Here is an 18379-nt window from a genome sequence, read left to right as displayed (position 1 = left end):
TTGGGCAGCCCTGCTGTAGTCCATCAGGTCATCTTGCTCCAGCATGTCCAAAGTCAAGTCATATGAAACAATGCAATAGTGACGATTCTCAGCAGCTAATATACGCCACTGCTTTATCGCTCTGGTCACTATAGTGATCATTAACAAGTTTATATCTTCTGCATGATACAAATGTGGCATAGACAGTGCTGCTGTTAGGGAAACAAAAATACAGACGCTATGGAGTGCAGTTCAAAAGCTGCAGAAAAAGTGAATATCTATGGCACTCTTCATCAATAATAAACTCTTTAAATATTGTATCACCAGGTATGGTAGTTATAGTAAAAAAAATGTCATGAAATCAAGACAACCTATAATTTCATTTATAGTTTACCATTCAGTAGAAAACACACTGATATATTTCTTAGAGGTTTACAAACTCAAAGTTTCGGACACCATTGTGGCCGATGGAATTAATTGCGTTAATGATACAAAAATATATATATTCTTTTAATCGGAACGTACGTGTGTGTGTCTGTGTGTGTATGTATATATATATATATATATATATATATATATATACATATATATATACACATATATATATATATATATACACATATATATATATATATACATATATATATATATATACATATATATGTGTAAGCTCAATAAGTACCTAAAAACAGGAACAGGAAATTTACAAAAAAACATAATGTACTGTAAGACAAAACATAAATGTAAATGCATCAAAATAAATAACAAAACACTGCAATAAAAATATGTACTTAAATAAAATACACACACATGTGTGTTTTGGAAATACAAAAATACAGAACTGCAAAGTATTTCGCTACAAATAACCTAGTAGTTTTAAACTGAGCAAATTCTAACTGAGCGAGTCTGTGGTGTATATTTCATTCAATTCTTAAACGTTGTGCCACGCAGCGCCGTGCTGAATGTTCCTCTTCCTCAACAGTGTGATCCTTGACTGACACGCCGTCATCCAATCCCAAATCACATTGTAAAACCGATTCTGCCTGAGGAGCGATAGGCGGCCAATGAGAGCTCTGGATATGCGAAGAGGGCGTGTCCCACCCACAGAATGGACCAATGTGCGGACGAGTTGGTGGCTGCAGTGCGTGTAGTCCCCGCCCACGACTCGCATTAGTGTTCTGGAAGACGCGGCGCAGCGAATAAAACACATGCGGGTTTCAGAACATGTTCATGTAAAATAAGAGAAATTGATTTTATTTTATTACGGGGGGATTAAAGCCGATCCAGCTGTTGCTGTTGCGCGTTAGAGTGGGTTACAGAAAAAAAGGTCTTGAGTTTTTTTGTTGTTTGTTTTTTTTAAAAAACGAAAGGACAGGCCTTTTATTCCTCTTTAACCCCCTCCGCTGTGTGAGTGTGTGGATCTTTTTTTGCCCCTCCTGCCCCACTATCTGCCCCCCCTCAGGGGTGAGTCGGGCCCTTACCGCACAACCACGAGGCGAGGAGTGGAGCAGCGGGAACCGGGCGGCATGGCTGAGTTTGGGAACGGGCTGGCGGAGGAGTCGCTGTTGGACTCAGACCCCGGGCATCCGGAGCTGGAAGACCCGGGCGTGGGCGACGAAGAGCCGGGCTTGGAGGAGGGAGAGGCCGCTATCGAGGACCCGGTGAGTGGAGGACAGGGAGGACGGGGGTTATCGCGGTTACAGCCACACACATCGCCAGCTGAGCGTCTTTTACAACCCGTGGGGTGTTTTACTGTCGAAGTGGATTACGTTTTGTTAAGAGAAAAAGTGTGGTTTGTGGTGTCGCCATTCCGGCTCTCAGCCCGCGTTTTGGCGGGCAGCTGTTCGGCCGCCATTTTGGCGCAAAACGTTGTAGTTTCTGCCGCTGCTGAAGGAGGAGAGTGAGAGAGAGAGTGAGAGAGGGGGGAAAAAAAACACCGAGCAGAAAAAAATACCAAACGGAGATGCGAGAGAGACGGTGGGGGGGCGAGGGGAGGACACGGGCCGCCATTACCGCTGCTGTGGGAGCCTGTCTGCAGATTAAAGGCGAAATAAAAATAAAAATTTAACCGGCGCACGGTAAACACGACGCCTCTTTATCTTACGAGTTTAAACGCGTTAGCTTTAGCTTGTAGCCTTTTTAGCTTTTAGCTTCGCGTCGTCGGTCGGGTTGGAACGATAAAACGCTGACGACTTGTTTTTTTGCTGGTTAAAATACAAGAAATGCAAGATATGCGTGTTAGTTTTGATGAAAATGTCCCATGTAAATATGTATTGTTATTTATTCTGTATTTTTGTAAAGACACAGATTAGGATTTTTAGGTCATGCTAGCTAATGGGTGCTAGCTAACGTTAGCACGGATTCTGCTGATTTATTGCCGGCAAGTTCGCTGTTGTCACATTTTTGTTCGTTTTTGTTACTCATTTGTGTCTGAGGATGTAATGTAGTTGGTTGTAAACGACTTTATAAAATGATCAGGCTCTGTTTTAAAAGAACACAAACCATCTCTTTGTTGTATATTTGCATCTTGGGTGGCATGTCTTGTATAATGAGTCAGTTTTTTTCATTTTTTTGAACAGGGGTTGGTTTTTGGGGATGTGGTAGATGTAAACTGAGGTTTTTGGGATGTGAGAGATGGAAAGTGAGATTTTAGGATTTGATAGATGTGCATAAAAAGAGGTGTGGTGCTCTAAAGCAGTGCAGGTGTGCCTCCCAATGCATAGCCTTACATGCAAGGCGTTGACATGATGCTGGTAACACGTGCTGTTCTTAACAGCTTGCTGACATGATTGTGTGTCTCTGTAGATGGTGAACGCATTTATGTGTGATGAGAATAGGGAATAAATAAGGACTGGGGTGGGTTTGATGGTGATGCACGCTGGCAGAAGCGCTTGGATGCTGCTGTGCTGTCCTAGGATGGAGCATGGTCGGATCCTGCTGCCCTGCAATGCAGCATTGCCACAAGAGCAGACTCCAGCTCTGTGTAGAAAAAGGCATCACGCCCTGGATCAGGCTTTAACGGCCATGAGCGTGCTGTATGGAAAGCGTTATGATCGGAAAATCCGCATTTTGGTGTCGGAAAATGCAGTCAGAACAAGAGAAATGTTTCATGTATAGTGCTAGTAGAAACATGTGATTTTGTATCAAATTCTAACAGCAAAACTCAAATTTAAATAGTAGGAATTATTTTAACATGCAAAAAATGTTTTTTTTGTTTTTTTTGTGGAAGCAGTTTTAGCTTTCAATCCTGAATTTTTGATATCAGAAATTAAACTTAAAGTAAAACATAAGTAATAGTAAGAATGTCACTGTCATGTAAAACATCAAATTCTAGTATGTTTTCTTAATCATATGAATTTTGACTGTTCTGAGTTCATTTTAATTGCAGGAGCAGTTTCTAGTAATGAATTACATTGTAGCATGCTAATTCAATTTTCATGTTAATATTCAACTAGTGAAAATGTAATTGTTACAGGTTAAAAAAATACAGGTAAATGTAAAGCTCTGGTCACATCTAAGAAAGAAAGCAATTTGAACGTTAGATTTGAAGTGTTAGATTTTGAATTTTATGATGGTTTTAATTTTATTATTTTTGGGTTTTTTTCATGTTCATTCATACTAGTAATTTGTTCTCATTTCTAGTGAACTTGGGGAAAACAATGGCTTCTTACTAGTGCTGACATCTTGCTAGAACCGTAATCATGAATGCCAAAATATTTTTTGCTTGTAAATGTTGAAGTGTGACATGTTAGAATGAACTGTTTTTGATGTCAGATTTCATTATTTTAATTGTATTAAAAATGTTTTAGTTAACTGATTTCTGATATCAAGAAACTTAGTTGGTGCTGCAGAAACGAAGATAAATATAGTCGTTAGCAATCATTATTGGGAAGAAGGGTTTTTAGTTTCCATCAGTATTGATATAATGCCATATTAACTGTTTGAAGCATGTTTTCTTATATTAAAGCTGTCTGTATGGGTGATCATTTAAGGCTCATTTGTACTGTGTTGGTGCACAAAAATAAATGACGTCCGTTTCAAACGATGTAACTGTCACTGCTCATATACCTCCTGGCATCCTTTACATCGGCTTGGATGTTATGCAATACATCTGCTAGAGGACAGTCCAGAGTCAAAAGTTTCTGACAACAACGAACACGTTATTGGTGGAGGAGTTCGTAATAATGTACCTGCTGTGGAAAAGGCAGCGTTGGAGACGGCAGTGGTCTGTGAGGCTATTAAGTACTTCGTGACGTGAACAGAGGGTTTGTTCATTTACATCACCAATGAGAGAAACTGACGTCTTCCTTGAACTATTGGTACACTGTCCCCACGGTTTCCAGCGGTACTGCTGTTCCTCCGCATCAGTATCTGTATTTAACGTTGCATATAAGTGAATCTTTACTGTGACATGTCTGGCCTGAGATTAGTTATATTCATCATATTCTTGTTTAGGCATGAAAGTTATAGCTTTGAGGTGCTGAACTGATGCTGATTTGGCTGTTAATGGTAAAATGTTTTGGCCCTCACCCCTCTGTCATTAAGGGTAATGACGTGACGTGGAATTGGCGTAGTACACTGTAGTTCTGTCAGTGGGGTGAAAAACATTGAAAGGTCTGTGGACATTGTCACAGTCATATCAATACCTTGTAACTATACATACATATACATACATTTTTATATTGTTATAAATAGTGTAATAAATCAGAGATGATATTCTAGTGTATATCTCATCACTGTTGGAACAAGATCTCCAAAATAGTAACAGGGGACGGAAAATTCTACCTGACTTTTATTGTAAGGTGTTTTAACATTTAGGGATGCACAGATATGAGTTTTGAGCTAATGCCAACATCCGATATTTTTTGTGTAAATATCTGTCGGTGTAGAAATTGGGGCTAAATGTCCCTAAAGAGTTGAAAATGAAGTAAAATGAATAAAATTCAGATGTTTTAAGTTATCCACAGTCAAGTAAACCTGCTATTTTGGAGTTCAGTATTTAAATCAATATTTAACAGTTTCAAACATCAGTCAAATCTAAATATGTCCATTTCTGATACCTTGTGTTTTTTTATTATTTATTTGTTTGTTTGTTGAGTCCTCACGATAAGATTGTCATGCATCCTTGGCGACTATTCCAGTTAATTTTGGACTATATTTATTGGTCTATTCACCATTTGTAACAATGGAAATGCAGATGGAAAGTTTGGTTCTGATACTTGCATTCATTTTGCATCATTTGAAAAGTGCCAGCTGTTCTTTACATTGCATGAACACTTTATAATGAACAGACCAATAGTAATGGTGCAACATCCGTAATTATTTCGTACATGGAAGTGAAATACATTTTATGTGCCGTTGTAAAAATTTAAGGTTTTGTTCCAACATTGACACTATGCTTTTGTATCATTTAACAAACATTTCTGTATTGTAAATCTACAGGAGCTGGAGGCCATTAAAGCCCGTGTGAGAGAGATGGAGGAGGAAGCGGAGAAACTGAAGGAGCTTCAGAACGAGGTGGAGAAACAGATGAACCTCAGTCCTCCGCCTGGTAAGAGGGAGAGCAGGGTTTTGGGGAGTGAAAACGAGCGTGCATGTGGGGGAGGGGGTGTGTGGGGGAAAAGAACACACTGCGCATCAGCCACTGCTGACAAATAGGTCTGCGCTACAGCGGGCAGAATCAGTGGGGTCAGTCAAGATTTTTGACTGAAAAAGGATGTAACCTACTTTCTGTTAAGGGACTGCTTGTGAATGGTGAGCTTAGGATAACGTGATAAAACTTAGTGTAATGAGCAGAAAATTAAACCTCGCTTTGGTCAGTGTAAGGTCACTAAATAAGAAAACACTGATTCGAGATCTTATTAAATAGCATAAGCTTGATTTTATGTTTGTCTGAACATGGCTCAGTCAAAACAGCAGAGCAACTCTACTTGAAGCTGCTCCTGAAAACTACAGATTTATGCATACGGTAAGACAGGGCGGAGGAGGAGGAGTAGCATGCATTTATAATAGTGACTGACTGCAAAAATACCACTATTGGTGAATTTATGTCTTTGGAGTATGTTGAGATCAACCTTTTTTAGTGATGCTTCTATGTTACTAACTAATTTATATACCTCCAATGCAATATAGTACTTTTTGGCAAAAATTGTGGAGTTAATATCAGCAAGCTATTATTAAATTTCTTCTCTCTGGGGAATTTAACTTACATATTTATAATCCATCAGACAGTAATATTTTCCAATTCATCAGATTTCTAGTGACATTTGATTTGAAACAGCACAGGGGCAGCCTTCCCCACAAGCTCGGTCACATCCTGGATCTGGTAATCACTAAAGGTTTAAACACAAACGTGTCCCTGGTCACTGATGTTTTCAAATCAGATCATTTCTGTATTTTCTTTCAATTCAGTTTAGAAGAAGTAAGGAAGAAAGTGCCTGAAAGTTACTTTAAAAAGCATTACATTCACTCAGAAACAGTTGAAGTTTTAAAAAAAAACATTTATAATAGTTCATCAAATACAGCACTGACTCCCTCCTGTAATGATCTGGTCTCTGATCTAAATGCTAGATTAAGGGAAACTTGACACACTCGCTCCAGTCAAAGGGAAGAAAAGCTTGCATACTCATAAAAACCCATGGGTGCATGCGAAAATACGCCAGAGGAATTGTCATAAATCGTAAAACTAAGCTGCAGGTATATTATGATATTCTCAAAAAGCAGATCTCCGCTTACAGTAATGCTATGAAAATATCCAAACAGTTATACCTCTGTAGTTAATAAGCACAAAGATAATACTAAAATCCTTTTTTCCACCATGGACCGACTAATTAACCCCAACTTTTCTGCTAGTGTGTCTCATGGTGATTTATCTTCTGAAATTTGCAAAGAGGTTGCAGCTCATTTTTAAAGTAAAATAGATTTGATCAGACAGAGCATAGCTCAGCTGACTGAAACAAGCTCCTATAACCTTCCTGAAAAGCCACCTACATCATTAATGACATCTTTCTCTGTCAATTATCAGGAGTTTACCCGTTATAAAGGAATTGAGCGCATCCACGTGTAATCTTGACCCTGTTCTTACTTCTCTCCTTAAGATGGTTATTTTGATTATGTTCAAAGTGATGTTTTAACTACTGTAAATTATACTGTCAACAAGTGCTTTTCCAGATGCTTTAAAAACCACCTTGGTGAAGCCTCTGCTAAAAGCATGGATCCTTTCAAAGTAAACAATTTTGGACCAGTTTCACACCTTCCTTTTTTTTTAGGTAAAGGTAAAGTTGTTTTCAAACAATCAAATGCGTATCTAATATCAAACAAGTTAAATGGAAAGTTTCAGTCAGGTTTTTGTTCTAACCATAGTACTGAGACAGCGTTGGTTCGTGTTGGCAGTGACCTCAGGCCCAACACTGATGCACAAAATGGTTTGACGAAATCATTAATCAAAACATTTCTTAAGGAGTCCCACAAGGTTCAGTTTCAGGGCCTTTTCTTTTTCTCTTTGTACATGTTATTTCTAGGTGATGTCATTAGGAAACACAAACATGTTTATAGCTATGCTGACGACACAATTATACACTTTCATTCCTTCTTATAACAGAGACTCTGTAGACAGGCTTACCAGCTGTGTGTCTCACAGTTCTCAGTGGATGTTGCAAAATTGCACAACTAAATCACAAAAAAAAACTGAAATACCGACCTTTGGTGCTAAACTCAGAGAAAGCTGCTTTAAGGAGCTTCATTCTTTAGCTTCATGCACCAAACTTGAAATACAAAACCTGGATGTGATCTTAGATTCTGAGCTCTGCTTCCTAAGAAAACAATACATCCCTTACAACTCGTACAAAATGTGGCAGCACGCATCCTAATAAAAATAAAAAGAGAGATCATGTCACTCTGTCATTTTGAAAGAACCTCACTGCCTGTCTGTATCTTTCAGGCTAGGTTTTAAGTTCTGCTTCTAGTATTTAAGGATCTAAGTGACCTAGCACCTGCTTACATCACAGTGTCCGTTATAGCATGTGATCTTAGATCTGCACATACTGGCCTTCTGCAGATACATTCCGTAAAATACAGATAACGTGAAGAGACCTCTTTTGGTTATTATGGCTTCTAAATTGTGGAACTCAATTCCATGTGTTTTAGACAGTCAGGCTCAGTACACACTTTTAAGAAAGATTTAAAAACGTATCTCTTGAACTTGGCGTCTAATTAAAACTCTAGGTCTCTTGGTATTTATCTCTCTTTAATTTGATCTTTGTCAATTTCTCATATGATTTTAAATTGGTACTCATAATTTCTTGAATTACTGTTAAGCTTTATCACCTGTCTGTAAAACACTTTGAGCTGCCACCAGCATGTGGCTATAAATATTATTATGTAAAGGAGTTTTATCAGTTTACGTGTTAACTAATTTAGTTACAAAAAAAGTTTAAGGGATTGTTGAAATTCCCCATTAACTGTAGACTTTTAGTCTGATTTTTAACACAACAGTAAAAAATCTAATTGTGAATAAAAGTATGAAAATTACCAAAACAATTGAAATGAGTACTGTTGATGTTCGTCCAACTTTAGACCAACTAGAGCAAATTCTGAGCATTTATCATGCTAAATTTAGTTGTAGTTTTCCTTTTAAAAGTATGCCTCATCATTGATTGTGTCCTAAAGTGAAGTGTCTCCCCTCCTCCAGCTGGTCCTGTCATCATGTCCATTGAAGAGAAGATGGAGGCAGACGGAAGATCAATCTATGTTGGGAATGTAGGGACCACTATTCACTTCCTACTTTTTTAATTAAAAAATTGAATGTTATTGAATGTAGAGCAGTTGTTTAAATTCTGAATACCCAGTGCATTACTACTCAAATTAGAAATGTAAGGTATTGTAATTGTCAGTGCCTCAGTAGGTGATGCACTCCCCGCAAATTACTTTCAAATGCAGCTAATAAGAGCAATTATTTTGTTACCATGCTAATTTTTAAAGTTTTAGGTGAGCTTCAGAAGCATAAACAAAAGTGAACGATGCTAATACAGTGTAACGTTCAGGCATTTTATGAAATATTTATTGTTGTGATGCCAAATTTTCCAAATTTAGAGGAATTCAATAATCCGATGTTGGTGTGTCTTTTGTCCAGCTACATAATGCATTCAAAAGGCTGACTGATTATAAATTACCACAGAAGTGGCATTAATGGACGGGATTGCACCCTTTCGTTACTGAAGTTGTCTGCGTGACATACCCTTCCATTTAGAAATAAAATTTTGAATGTACTCGGATATCAACAGCGTGTAAACATTGTTACATTATATAGTAGTTATCTTTTATTTAAAGAACGTACACATAATCTAGCCTCCTTTATTTTAAAAACTGTTTGAGTAATCGTCTCTCTCTTCTTTAGGTGGATTATGGTGCAACGGCAGAAGAGCTGGAGGCTCACTTCCATGGCTGTGGCTCTGTTAATAGAGTCACCATCTTGTGTGACAAGTTCACAGGACACCCCAAAGGGTAATCTACAAATTACACTCCCTCTGCTATTTCTCTTCATTCCATTCTTTCTTTGTCATAGTTCTCACTGTAAGGCCAGAAAAAGCCAATATACGGTAGATGATGAACACGCTTTGCTATGGGGAAACTTCCACTAGGTATGTCAATATACATGAAATTTAAGCTTCGATACAATTTTTGATTCTGATGTCAGGATCAGATGTGTTTTTTTTGTTTTTTTTTGGTTTTAATTAATGTTTTTAATTCTAGAGTTCGAATTCTGTTCTAGATAGATTTGATAGACAAGCCCTGCTCCCTCTCCACTTCGAGGTTTCTATGACTTTTAAACAAAAGTCTGTAAATAAGGCTTACTTGGGAGAAAGCAAGGGACGTATCAGTGATGCAGTTTCAAAATCCCCCCTACAAATAAAATAGCTTGAATAGTTTAAAGTTGAAGGTTTACTATCCGTTTTGTAAGTATATTTGAGTAAAATTTTATCATTGTATTAATCTCAAGAAGGACGTGCACTGTGCAAAAGCATGAAGCAGAAATTTTCTAACAAAGTGACAGTGGTGTGTTACAAACACTGTAGGCTTTGACTTTCAGGCTGGCAGATCTCTTTTATATTTTATACAGATTCAAAGTTTGCTTTCTGCTGGGAAATAAAAGTTTAAAAGAGCAAAAGAAAACCTACCGCTCGTCACAGGCTTGTATACATTACCATGACTACACCACAGTCTCTGAAACGTCCACACAGCCCTGATCAGGCAGGGAAGCTGGGTATTTCTAGCTAAATCGAGGAAGGTCTAATTGCAGCACCATATGAAGGCATTTCTGTGATGCAGGAACGCCCTTCATGTGACATCAGGGGCAGGTGGGCTTTGGAGTAAAAGCCACAGTAACGTTGCTGAATAAACAGAACTATGACAGCGTTTTATGGCCTCTGTTAATAAAAATAAAAATAGTACACTTTGAGAATAAAGCTCGCGATATTTTGAGGATTAAGTGCTAACTGTAGGGGGGCTGACATAACGAATTGGGGTCTCGGTTGCTGTACTGGTGAAGACACAGCGGAAGACACTGAGCACGCTGTTCCACACACTCCTGTCTCTTTGTGGATCGATCATTTTGATCATCATTCACAGTGTCTGTGAAACTTTATGCCCTCTTTGAATGGCATGGAGATGTAGCCACAGATTAATGTCCTAGTTCTATGATATTAGTATCGAAATATGACTCTCTTCTCAAAATATTATGATTTCATAAAATTGATATCAAAATATTATATTCATTAAATAATACAACTTTTTTCTTGAAATATTAGGCCTTTTTTCGTGAAATATTACAACTTTATTCTTGAAGTCCACTAGATTTATTTTTATTAACAGTGGCCCTAAAATGCCATTGTGCAACAGTGCAAAAAAGAGGGAAAGATTAATAAGGTCAAGAACGAGCGCTTTCATTACAGATTATGATGTCCTAAGTTTACTGTTACATTAACATTTTAGTATGACCTTAAAACTTGTGGAAAATAAGCACATGGTTGCTCGATAGTTAACAATACTCAGCCTTGCCAAAGTTATATTATGCAAGCTGGCAGCACCACGGTAACCCCTGCTTAATAAAGACTATTAAGATTAAAATCTGATGGTTTTTGCCTCCTAATGGTTACCATAGGAGACCACTAGGCGTTCTTGTTCTACGGAAATGCCTTTCATTGCAGTTCATCTGTATTGGCTAAATCAGCTATTTTTCTTTGGTTTAAAACCATCGAGACCTGAAACGATAGCAGTCAACTCTCCGCTTAATCCTTCGTTCCTTAACATCATACATGATGCATTAGATGCTGTGAGGTAGATTCTTTATAGCTTTGTTATTAATGATTAATAATCCATCTGTTTGATCTTCAGACTTCGGAAAAGGTGCTTCAGGCTCCCTGTAATTAGCAGTAGAGAACATGGAGGCATCTCTGCCTAACCAGTGTACAGCTGAATCGATTTTTTTGTTCAGAAGTTTGTAGACAGCTGCATTTCTTCTGAAATCAAGGGTATTAATAGGGAGTCCCGCTTTCCTGCAGTAACAGCCACTATTCTTCTGGGAAGGCTGTTTTTACAACAAGTGGAACGTTGCTCTGAGGACATGATTGCATTCAGCCACAAGAAAGTTGATGTTGGATGATTAGTTCTGGATCAAAAACGCTACTCCAACTCATCTCTCATTCTGTTGGCGCTGCTTTTCTGTGGAGATTAGAATCGAGTTTATGCAAAAAGGGCTAGAATAAAAAATAAATTCAGACTAGAAAAGGGGTCCGAAGCACAACCAATGTTACAAAATGTTCCTCTGCACATTTCATGTAATTACACATTTCCACATATTTTGAGGTTTATAATATTAGCATGAGAACTAATTAAAAGTATGTTGTGATTTGATATGAGTGTTGGCTTAAAAGACACCAGTTTTTCAGAATTCAGCATAATGCGGTCATTAAGAACAGTCATTCAGAGCAGTTTGATGTGAAATGGTTCGTTGTAGAGAAACATACCAACTTTGCAAAACAATAGTGGCAAAATAATGGGAAATCTGAGGGAGAAAAATCGTGATGCTGTTTTGATTTACAACACCCTGGAGAAAACCCCTCAGCAAACCTGTGTTCTTCTAACCTACAGATCAAGAACTTCTATTAAAAACAATACATTCTGACTGCTTTTTACATCTGAGTTTTGTAATGCTTAAACGACTTTCTTCTCTCCACAGGTTTGCATATATTGAGTTTGCAGACAAGGAGTCTGTTCGGACAGCCATGGCGCTGGACGAGTCCTTATTCCGAGGGAGGCAGATAAAGGTAAATATGTGAACAAAGGAGGCGTTTTCTTTGAAAAACAGAAATTAACTTGAAAATGTGAGGCACTCTCAAAACCAATAAAGACTTTTTGATACATTATTGCTTTTACTGTCCATGATCCATGCTATATGAGAAAAGTCAGCATACAATTGCAGCATTGCTCCCAAGCAATTTTCACTCATTAACGTTTGAATCATAAGGTGAATGCCGCCTCTTAAAGCAGTAGTTCAGTATCTAATTTATCTAGGCCCCCCTCCCCACCTTACATCAAATGTAGTCGATCAGCCAAGCTATGTTTGATGTGTGAAGTTTGCTTCTGTAGTTTTAGTGCAGGAGCTACGAGGCTAAGCTCTGAGGAGTCTTGCCTGTGTGGTTTCTGACACTGACACACTGTCACATATAAACAGTGTGTTGCGTAGCTATAAAGAGCAGCAGTATCATAAAGCCTGAATTTTGTATGTTCTTTTGTCCCAGGTCGGGGCTAAGAGAACAAATCGGCCCGGAATCAGCACCACAGACCGCGGGTTCCCCCGGGCCCGTTTCCGCTCACGTGGAGGGAACTTCTCATCCCGGGCTCGATACTACAGCGGCTACACGCCCCCTAGAGGCAGAGGACGGGCCTTCAGGTGAGCGCTACAGCAGCCCGCACACTCATGACAGATGCACACAACACAAACATTAATCTAGCAGGGATGTAAAGAGGTTAGATTAGTCAAAAGCCAGCAGATGTTTGGTTCTGGCATGTCTAGTGTACATCCAGGGGTCTGTCCAAATATTTGCAAGTGGAAGGCTTGAATATTTAAGTAAAAAAAATCATGGGGCTTCTGTTTAAGGTCTAGAATTCGTGCTCTTATTTCTTGAGACCAACCATGGCATACAATAGACATGGGTACAGTTGAACCCATTATTTGCCAGATGTAAACTTTGGCTACTTTATTAGAAACCCCTTCCTTGCAGCTCCACCTTTCTGGTGTACAGTTAGGCTATAGCCCTTTCTGTTGATGGACAGAACAGAGTGTGCACTAATAAATGGGCTACAGTCTGTAACTGTAAAATAAAATATATGGTAGGTGTACAAATATACGGTAGGTGTTAAGTACAAATTTAACTTACAGCTTAATATGTACCACAAAAAAGCTTCTGTACTAATTTTGGAGATTGCAGTAATACATAGAGTAAAAATGTAGTTTTACTAAAGGGGATAATACAGAAAGTGATAACAGAAGATTTATTGTATTTTTACAGTACTGTGCAAAAGTTTTTGGCACCTGAGAAAATTAGACTTGAAGCTATTAAACATTTTTTTTTGCTTAGAAAGACACAAATATTAGAATAAACACAAATAACATTAAATACAATAAGTAGTGATGTATGTCGGTGTTTTCATTCAACCATTTCCAACTTTCTACTTGGAGCAGCCCTGTATTAATTGTGGATATCATTCAGTATCTGCTTTGGATAATCAGTACTTAAGTTAAATCAGGTCTGCTGCTGATGTCTTTAAACAGCCAGGCGAAATCAGGAACCACACTTTAATCTTCAACTAGTTCACAAAATATCATTTACTTTTCTTTACAATAAGTAATTCTTGTTACTTTTTACAGTATTTAGTTAGATTTGCATCTAATTACATACGTTGACAAGGTAAACACACTTACTGCCAAGATTAATGGTTTTAATCTACATGTTTGGGTGCCTAAGACTTAAGCACAAAACTGTATAGGCTAGTGATGTTAAGTCATCTGACCCACCCTAAAGAGAGCTACTTTTTTGATTCAGTACTACCTAGGTTGTAATCAATTGAGGCAATAGGTTTGTTTTAAAGGTTAGAAGCCACAAGGCTTGCAGAGCATTAGAATGCCAAACAGTCATGATAAGCTTGGTTAAGACCATAAGTGCTTTAGTTTTATAGTTGAATTTGCAACAAACCTGTCCAAGCTTTGCCCATAAATGCATTTGTTCTGAGCAGCTGTTGAAGGTTGAACAGCTGTGAACAGAAGTGATAGTGTTAGCAAATATCTGTTTAACCTAATTAGAAAATTAGTGTACAACTCAAATTAGACTGTTTTGAAGTCACTATTTAACATTGAAATTCCAGTTCAGACGCTACGCCACTGAACTGGACTGAGCAAATCCGAACTAGGTTGGAAACTGTTTTTAACATGTTACCTCAATTTTAGGTCAAAAAAAAAAATACAACTGTTCTGACCTCTAACAATGTGACTTTTTACACATTTTAATGTTTTTTTTATATAAACTGAGTCATGTTGTTCATGGTGTTCTACAGTTTCTCATTAGGTTGAATGAATAACTCACTCTAAATGTAGGTGTTGTGATATAAACTGAGTCTGTTCTACAGTTTCCCGTTAGGTTAAATGGGATATTTACCAGCGTTCTGTAAAGCTTCCAACCTCTCAACAGTAGCTACAAAACAGCGCGTTTGTGGGTGGAGCATGGACAGGTTACTTGGACAAATTGTTTGAAATTAGGCTATGGGCTTGCAATGACAGAATATGGGCATACAGTTACTCTTCAGTTACTTACAAAAGGCAAAGCATTTTCCATCCTGCATGAATGCCTGCAGAACACTCACTCATCCAAACATCTGCATTTGATTAGCATGCTTAAATTACAAAAAAGACGGTTATTTGTTAATGTTGATTTGCCGAGTAGCCCTGGAGTTTTAAGGTTTAAAGTTCTTCTTGTGGAACTTAGGAGTTTTGTTCTTTAAAAAGTAAACGGCTTAAGGATGGTGATAAAAGCTCAGGACATAGACATGTTATTTGTGGTGTCTTTCTCCAGTTAAATTAACGGTCTGTACAGGTGGTGATGGGTCAAGGCTGTCTGTCAATTTTGGTTTTAAATAAGGATGTTTTATTAATTTTGGACATGAAAAGGCTTCTAGCAGAATGGCAGCTCATGAATGAAGATGTCTAGCTCTAATCAACTTCATATTTATTTCCCTTTTCCACCTCTTCGGCAAATCTGGTATAGCTACTGCATTGCAGATGCATACATCGTGTAGGTAGTCTCATAACTAGGCTTGGGTGAATTTGGCAGTATTATCAATGTGAAGTCAGTGATCCTGCATGGTTTTCCTTTCAATAAACAAAAATTGGTTCAGAATGCTGCATAGTCTAGGACTAGGCTTGATCCTTGTCTAGGAAACCGACACTGGTATGTCTAGTTGCAACATTCCAGCTAGTATGTATGGGTTTTTTAGTTTTTTTTTTAATAGGTAGATACCATCATGTTTTCATAATGCTGCAGGTTTTTAATTGTATTGTTATAGAATGTTTAAGATTTGCACTGTTAGAAGTTTATGACCGTGTGTCGAATGCGGACTGGTTGTGTCTTCCCGTTAGATAGCAGATGTTAATCCCGTTTGGAAAAACAGACATCACCCAATCCTACTCTGAGCTAGCCTTCACTTCCAGAATGGAGGGTTCATTCCTGCAGCCTGATATTGACTTCAGTATCTAAACACTTTAGTGTGTAGTCTAAGCTGTGCCCTTATCAGCACATGCTTGGAGGGGGTGGGAATAGTGTGGGTTTTTTTGAGGGGGGTCGGGGTAGGGGGTGGTGGGGGGATGTGTGACTGTTCAGCTGTGTTTGTGGAATTCTGGCTGCTTGAATGGATGTCCTTGCATTTGCGTGCGCTCTGTGGCCAAGTCCTGTGGAGACTGCTTATTACTGGAGTGAATGTGAGCGTATGTTTGGTTGAGTATCTGTGTTTTGAAGGGGCAACTTGTCCCCAAAATCTCTCCCCTACAGTGACAACAGGAGGTGCCCTTACAGAGAGAGATAAAGAGGGAGAGAGGATGCCTTCACCGCAACACTTTATCTTTTTTTAACACTGGAATATTATATTAATGCACTTGAAGCTCCCTCAAGCTTCTCTTAAAGCTAAATTACCAGATTTACAATGCAAATTCTTAAAATTGAGATGGTATACATTATAATAACAAATAGCAAATTCTGTATACCTGAAACATGTATGCCATTTTTATTTGTATTATCTGTCTACCTGAGCCCCGTAGGTACATGCACATACACTATAATCTGAAAAAAACAAAATAAATAAATTTGGTGTCCATCTTCAACCAGGAAAAAGAAAACAAAAAAAACTCACCCTCTTTTTCTCTCTCTTTTCCAGGGGCCGAGGGCGATCAACATCGTGGTATTCCCCTTACTAATACCCCACACCCACCACCCCCCCACTCATTTCCCCCTTTTACTGTCACCCTCCCTGTCCCCATACAAAAAAGAAAATACTCCCCCTCCCCCTTCAATAAAAGAAGAAAAAAAGAAGAAAAAAGACAAAAAATGGAAAAGAGAGAGAGAAAAAAGAGAAAAGAGCATCTCGTGGACAGACAGACTGACTGGCCTCAGTGTGCGATTGTGTGTGCGTGCGTGTGCGGAGGTGTTGCAGTCACCCTGGTAAGGTACAGAAACGGTCCTTGGGGGAGTTTTGGAATTTGGTGGCATTTGTTTTGTTCAAAATTTGAGATGATGTTATCTCAGGCTGCAGATGTGTCTCCTTTGTCTGGCTGTGAGTTCCTCATACCAAAAGAAAAAAAAAAACACAGCCCACTCAATGTTTGCAAAAAGCTAGGAATATTTGTTTTCATTTTTTCTAATTGTACCGTGAATATGTGAAAGATCCAATAGCAAGTATGTTGTTTTTTGTTTTTTGTTTTTTTTCCCCAAGTGGTATTGGAGGTTCATATTGCTTTTTCTTTCTGCGCGCTTTCGAAAAGTTAATGCTCACTCCCATCCTCACATTTTTTGCACTCATCCCATTTCTTCTTTTTTTCCTTATTGTTTTTTTTTTTTTAATTGTAGGGATGCACGCTGATATCGGAATCATATCGGTATCGGCATCGGATGGATGTATAGATCTGACTGATATTTTAAACCGATATTTGATGTATTTATTGCACTAAAAGTCGGCATTTTATTCATTTTACTGCATTTCTGACAGAAATTAATGTTTTTTTCTGTAATGCTAATCTAGGTAGTCTAGATTTTATAAGCGTTTATTTATCAGCATTGGCAGATAAGTACATGGAAGAACATGGGCATCGGCCTGCAATTCCCATATCGGTGCATCCCTAATTTATAGCCCTGTGTTTTGCACCACTGTGACAGTGGCTTAGTTCAGAGTTTAATGAGTTTTTCTTTTTTCACCCTCATCCCTCCTTTCTACAACAGCATCCTCAGGCATGACCGGTTTCTTTTTTCCTTTCCTTATTTTTTTTTTTTCCCCCCCATTGTCTTCTGATTTTCTTTCCCTATCATCCTTTTTCTCTCGCTCTCTTTCTCTCTCTCCCCCTCTCTCTAGCGCTCTCTCTCTCTCTTTTCTCTCTCTCTCTCTCTCTCTCTCTCTCTCTCTCTCTCTCTCTGTCTCTCTCTCTGTATACTAGACCACTTCTTGTCGTTTCAGGTTTCAGGACCAGTGGAGGCTGACCACCCCTCCCCCCGTGGCCGCAGCACCCCCTACTGTCTCGGCAGCGTCTCTATCTCTCTCTGCTCCCGCTATACACACTCACCCCATCCTGTCTGTGTGGGGGGGCGGGGGAGGGGGGCAGGGAGACCACCGGCCCACTGCAGGCGGCATTTACTACAGTAGTAACAAGCGCTGAAGCTTTTACTCTCCTCCCCAACCCCCTTCACCCCACTGGCTGACATGCATCAGGCCCACACAAACACATACACACACACACTACACACCTCCACCACATATTTAAAATAGCGACAGCTAAAAGCCACGATAGCAGCAGCAGCTGGTTTAAAATTGCAAGGGAAGTGAGGCAGGAGCAGAGAGGGGTTATTAAGGGGGGTACAAAAAAAAACAAAACAAACACAAATGTTTAGGGGCCCCGAATTCTCAGCGCGCCGTGCAGCTTCGGCACGATTTGAGGACTGACATGTGGGCCACAGGAATCGGCTATTTAAAGAAGGAAGGGTGCAGAGCTTTTGTTGGGATGGAACGGGGGAGGTGTGGGGGGGGAGGGTTGTATGGAGAGGGATATTTTTTTTTCCCCTTTTTTATTTTTTATTTTTTTTCCCCTTTG

At 38.9% G+C, this 18379-nt stretch overlaps 1 protein-coding gene across 4 annotated transcripts; it reads left to right on the top strand.

Moving 5' to 3' along the window:
- The first annotated feature begins 1146 nt into the window (after nt 1-1146).
- pabpn1 (poly(A) binding protein, nuclear 1) lies at nt 1147-18172 on the top strand. Of its 4 annotated transcripts, none has more exons than XM_036558164.1 (7): nt 1147-1640; nt 5422-5530; nt 8669-8736; nt 9374-9480; nt 12215-12302; nt 12777-12928; nt 17749-18172. In XM_036558164.1, the coding sequence occupies exons 1-7, from the start codon at nt 1506-1508 to the stop codon at nt 17945-17947; spliced, it is 858 nt and encodes a 285-aa protein (XP_036414057.1). In that variant the 5' UTR covers nt 1147-1505; the 3' UTR covers nt 17948-18172. The 4 variants fall into 4 exon arrangements, with proteins under 4 accessions (XP_036414057.1, XP_036414058.1, XP_036414059.1 ...); XM_036558165.1 differs by lacking the exon at nt 17749-18172 and adding an exon at nt 16459-16916 and having other exon boundaries at nt 1149-1640; XM_036558166.1 differs by lacking the exon at nt 1147-1640 and adding an exon at nt 1905-2057.
- Nucleotides 18173-18379: the final 207 nt, after the last annotated feature.

Source organism: Colossoma macropomum, unplaced genomic scaffold (genome assembly GCF_904425465.1).
Source record: "Colossoma macropomum unplaced genomic scaffold, Colossoma_macropomum, whole genome shotgun sequence".
Classification (NCBI taxonomy): Eukaryota; Metazoa; Chordata; class Actinopteri; order Characiformes; family Serrasalmidae; genus Colossoma; species Colossoma macropomum.
The sequence above is the reverse complement of the archived record's forward strand: the minus strand, read 5'-3'. Positions and strand labels throughout refer to the sequence as shown.